We start from the raw sequence: 5488 nt of genomic DNA, 5'->3' as shown, positions 1-5488 counted from the left end.
TGCCTGCAACCTTGCCACGCATCACTATTGATTTGAAATTTTAAGACACCTGACGGACATAACCAACAAGGTTTTCTCCTTGGATTTATCTCTGTGTGGCTATCATTAATGTCAGAGAGCGCAAGAAGAACTGGAAGATACTTTGCCTTTCGGGTGGGAGATCATCTTACTTTCTTAGACTTTACAGACTTCTAAAAATCCACTCTTTAAACCCTATTTATTATTTTTTAATTTTTAAAAATTTATTTATTTGTTTGTTTTAAACTGCCTATCTGTCCCGAGGGCTGCTTTGCACCATGCATTGTAGAAAAAACACGATGTGGTGGGAGTTCACCACCGGTCCCTGGCAAGCGAGGGTGTCGCCTCAAATTTTGGACCCTGATCCACTTGCCCCAGAAACTTCACAAGGGAGGCTCCAAAAGGCACTAAACTAAGACATTTTAGTGAACCTCTGACTTGTCTACTCCGGGATAAATCTGTGTTTATTTATCCTCATCCGAGGATGTCTCTGCTTTTGGCTAATAGTAAATATAGACATAATCATTGTTTCTCTTTTAGCTATGCAGAGCTTTTCGGGGGTTGTATCTTCACAGCAGATACTTCTGCAGCCTCGCACCGGTCTCCTGCAAATGAAAAAAGAAAGGCGATTAGGGAACTGACATTGGGGGTGGGGGGAAGGAAAGGACAAACAAAAAAAAGGGAAAACAAAACCCTGCAAAACACCCTTATTCCCCCTGCCTCCTTTGTAAGAGGCAGGAACTTCGAGGTAGCAGAATAAGAACTTCGCGGCGCGGGTCGTGGGTGCCTACCACCCGCTCCCACTCGGCAGCCGCGGGGGTCTCTTGGGGCGGGGGGGTGTGCAGGCCTGGGCCTGCCGCGGGGAGACGCCAAGGGCAGGAGCAGATGCTTGGATTTTGAGGATCTTTCATGACTGCAAGGCGAGATTCTTCTGCCTACCCTCTGGCTGCGCGGCTGGAGGTGCACCTTACCCTGCTGGGCTCTCGCCGCGGTTTTCCTGCTCCCGGGAGGCTCTGGCAGGGCCCGGCTGAAGCGATCCTCCTCTTCTATGCGCTGCCATTAGGTTGGTGGCAGACTTGCTGCGGGCACGGCTCCCTTCCCCATCCGGTCTGCCAGCTCTCGGCAGGCACAGCACGGAGGGACGGACCCCCGACCCACCGCTCGGATGGGCTCGGGCAGAGCAGGACCCCTTTCAGAGATAGAAACTAGAGCTATCACTCGCACAAAGAGTCCCTTTCTGTTCCGGGGAAGGTCCGCCGTCCCTTCGTCATGTCGCCGACCCACCTGCCCCGCCCGAGGCAGCTGCCGTGGAAGCTGTTTGCCCGTGGGTCTGCGCCCCGCTGCCCTGCCTTCGCGGCCCGCCCCGATGTGGGGAGAGGTTGGGGGCGCAAGGCCGCCGTCCCCACCCCCTCTCCCCGGTGGGAGAAAAACGCCGCGAGAACCGCCCGTGCTTGAGGCCGGGATGAGGCCGGGCTGCCCTCCGACGTGCCGCGCTCGGGGACCAGGCTGCCGCCGTCCCGCCGTCCTTGGCCGCCCTGCCGGTGCCCCTCGCCCCGGGCGGGTGCGCGCATTTCCCTCGGCCGCTGGAAGCCGGGGCAGAGCGGGAGCGGACAGCTCAGCGCTGGAGGAGCGCCCGGAGGGGGCGGGACGGGCAGGGGGGGACGGGACGGGACGGGACGGGCAGGAGGGGGAGCGGGTGCGAGTGGGGGCCCGCTGCCCCCGGGAAGGGAGGAGCTGGGTGGCAGTCACGAGCTGGGCGAGATCGCAGCCGGGGGAGAGGGAAAGCCAGCGGCGGCTCGGGTCTGCGGGGGGCGATGGAGGGGTCCCGCTCGCCCCGGAGCGACGGCGACCGCCTGTGCAGCGCCGCCGCCCGCGGGGACCGCGAGGAGGTGAGGAGGCTGCTGCAAGCAGGCGTGGATCCCAACGGGACCAATCGCTTTGGGAGAACCCCGCTCCAGGTACGGCGTACCCTGGGTGGGGGGCAGCAGGGAAGCTGTGCTTTGCCACGTCGACGGGGCGGGGGTGCGCATTTTGTGTTTAGAATGAACTCTTGTTGCTATGATCGGACCCGTACTCCTGCCGCAGCTGTCTGACCTTTATTTTTTACTTAGTCCAGACATCCTATAAGCGCAAGATGGAGGCTATAGGGAACCGCTGGCAGCAAACGAATTTTTCCAGGGGGTAGTCTAAAGGAGAAGTTGGACTGAAAAATCCGCCTCCAGATAACCTATCCAGATAGGCTGGGAGAATGATCTGCACTTCGAGCAAATTTCTTGATTTTTAAATGTAACCCGAACTGAGTTCTTTAAAAAAAAGACCGAACAGGTCTTTTTTTCCCCAAGGAAATCGAAGTGGGGTCCTTTTTTAGTATGTTCATGAGCAAAGAACCTAGAAACTATGCTGATAAAAATTGTTACTTGAAACTGGGTATATATTAGTAGTCACCTCTTTTCTTTCTTTTAGCCGTAGCGATTTTAACATTCTCTATCAATCAATAGTGACAGCAGATGCTAGAAGCACCAGTATGTAGAGCTGCTTTCCAGGCAGTTTGAGAGTTAAAAATGTGTTACATTTATCGACATACTTAAGTAGACACTTTTAAAATGTTCATTGAACGATTAATATTCTGTGATTTAAATAAGAGTTGTGTATCTCAGGAAGATTTTTCGAGTTGTTATTTAAAGAGATATCGTTGATGATTAATCTACTGCTCAGCTAAGCTGAACAGCTATTTTGGTCCTTGCACTTTACATTAAATATTCTGAAATATTTTTCTGAACTGTATTACTGAGAAAACCTCTCAGAAAGTTATCCATGTTACTTCCATTTTACGTTCAAATTGCAGATTAAAAGAGTCTCTAAACTCTTATAAATGATCCTTTCTCCATTCCAGACTAAATTCTCTTTCATTTGTCTGCAACTTGCAAAATGGCTGACACTCGACTACGTGGACTCTCTTTTTCTTTCTGGGAAAGGTTAATATCGGGAATTTAGATATTATGACATTCATAAGTATTTCACACTTGTACTATAAATAAACCAAATTATTTGAAGCGGACAAACCAAAGTCTGGAGACAGCAATTGAGAGAAAACCTTATTGTCTTAAAATATTTTTCATAGTATTAAGTCACAATTTATGGTGGGTAAAATTCCACTGAAAATCACCAGGACAGTAAGGGAAGTAAAACCCCATGTACAAATTTATTTTGGTTTTTGGTTGATTGGGGTTTTTTGTGGGTTTTGTTCAGTTGTGTATGATCAAATATTGCCAGAAGTTATTTTCTGCTACTGGCAGAAAAGCAGACTGTCATTAGGAATTTGCCATTTAGACATTATCATTCGGAATTTTCCATCAGTTAAGTTTTGTGCACTGCTTGTGAGTACTCAGCAGCGGCTCTCTGAGAAGAAGACAGACATGAGAGAGAAAAAAAAAGAAGAAAAAACTTCTTCGTCCGAAACTCAGGAAGGGAAAGTTTTACATATCCACACCGAATGCCGAAAGGAGCCACACCCAGCTGCATTTTCCATTGCTGTGTTGACCGTTGATTAATCAATAATGCATTCTAAGTGACAGCAGCCTTAATGCAAGACCGCTCAGGTCCTTTACTGCCCTAAAATACATGGTGTGTATATATAGTATACAAATATTTACAAACTCTTCATGCGTATAAATAATTTTTATATATTCTATATATGTGTATGTCTAAATATATTTATAATACAGATACATGCACTGTTTATTATACAATTACATAAACGGGGTCTGTATTGTGTGCATATATCTGTACGCACACAGAGCTGGTCTGTATTTGCGCATAACATGTGTGTACATATATGTGCTTATACGCACACCACAAGGACCATTTGTACCATGATGTATATAAATTATATAAATGTGAAGCAGGGCACGCACATGTGTTATACCTAGTCTGGAAACCACTAGCTAATATTTTTAATTTATCATCTAATCATAGACTATCTCGAGTTGGAAGGGATCCGCACGGATAGTCACAAACGGCTGTCACAGTGTATGCGAATACAAGGAGCCGACACAGCATTACTGCCCAAGAGAGAAGCCAGTCGCGGCGGTGCTGGGGGCTCTGTGGCGGGCGCTGATGCTGTCTCTCCCCGCAGGTGATGATGCTGGGCAGCCCGCGGGTGGCCGAGCTGCTGCTGCTGCACGGAGCCGACCCCAACCGCCCCGACCCGCGCACCGGCTGCCTCCCGGTGCACGACGCGGCCCGCGCCGGCTTTCTGGGCACGCTGGCGGCGCTGCACCGGGCCGGGGCGCGCCTCGACCTCCCCGACGGCGGCGGCCGCCTGCCCCTCGACGTGGCGGCGGGGGGCCCGCACGGAGCCGTGGGGCGGTACCTGCGCGACCCTCCGGCCCTGCCGGCAGCCGCGGGGGCCGCCGAGAAGGCTGCGCGCTGACCCCATCCCGGCCGTCCCGCCGCGTCCGCGTCGCCGCGTTCCCTGCAGCCCACCTCCCCCGCGAGCAGCCCCGCCGCCCGTCATCAGCGAGCCGTCGGGAAAAAAATTGGCAATCAATTAGTTACTTTCTAGCTTTTTGCATGTGGAGATCCCATTTGCTCAGAAGATATAGTCAATGAGCTTCTTATTTTTAAGACAGCTTTCTGGCTCTCTAAGCCAGATATTTGGAAATAACAGCAAATGCCTGATTTTGCTAATAAATCTGGATTTTTGCCCTCCTTTTGGTTTCTGTTTTCTGTTTTTTCTGTGTAATTTCTATCATCTACCCGATGTTCATACCACTTATGTGTGATTAAATACCTGCTATTATTCAGTAATAAAACATGAAAAAGATTAGCTTAAAAATAATTAACTTCTCATCTTCGAATATTTAATGGCTCTGCATGCTGCTCTACTTAGTTGAGTGGTGCTATTTATTTCAACTTTATTCGTTGCTTTCAATTTTTGTGTGTGTGTCTGCATAAATAAATGTAGATACACACAGCACAATCACGCAGGTCAGATACCAGGACTTTTTGTAGATATGCATTATTTAAGCACATACTTAAGCACATACACACAGAGTTAAAAATAGCCAAATTGTTTATTTCATTCTTGATAACAACACTCAAAGTAAAAAAAAAAAAAGCTCCTCTTTAGTTTGTACCTTCTTGTGTAATTTATTATCTAATTTTAGAAGTGGGAGCTTAGCAGGGATGGGGAATCATTGAGGCATTTTCCTCTAAAAAAAAAAAAAAAAAAAAAAAGTGGTTCTTAGCACTTTGGGGGACAAATGGAAAACGGAGAGTGAGCCCCATCACAGAGCATGTTTGGCGTCTGGGAGCAAACTCTTCTGAGGCAGGGCGGGTGAGACAAGTCGGACCAAATGGTGGCGGTGCCTCCCTTTCCAACTCAGAGTAGCCTGTAATTCTGAGCAGGAGTTTTTCGTTTTCTCTCCCGACCCTCCAGGCGGGCGGGAGCCCAAGTTCAGCTCTCGAG

At 49.3% G+C, this 5488-nt stretch overlaps 1 protein-coding gene across 1 annotated transcript; it reads left to right on the top strand.

Moving 5' to 3' along the window:
• The first annotated feature begins 1819 nt into the window (after window positions 1-1819).
• On the top strand, window positions 1820-4717 carry LOC135459848 (cyclin-dependent kinase 4 inhibitor B-like). The gene is made up of 2 exons (XM_064736275.1): window positions 1820-1976; window positions 4154-4717. The coding sequence occupies exons 1-2, from the start codon at window positions 1833-1835 to the stop codon at window positions 4448-4450; spliced, it is 441 nt and encodes a 146-aa protein (XP_064592345.1). The 5' UTR covers window positions 1820-1832; the 3' UTR covers window positions 4451-4717.
• The last annotated feature ends 771 nt before the right edge of the window (window positions 4718-5488 follow it).

Source organism: Zonotrichia leucophrys, chromosome Z (genome assembly GCF_028769735.1).
Source record: "Zonotrichia leucophrys gambelii isolate GWCS_2022_RI chromosome Z, RI_Zleu_2.0, whole genome shotgun sequence".
NCBI classification, from domain to species: Eukaryota; Metazoa; Chordata; class Aves; order Passeriformes; family Passerellidae; genus Zonotrichia; species Zonotrichia leucophrys.
Note: the sequence above shows the minus strand (reverse complement) of the source record. Positions and strands in the feature narration are given on the sequence as shown.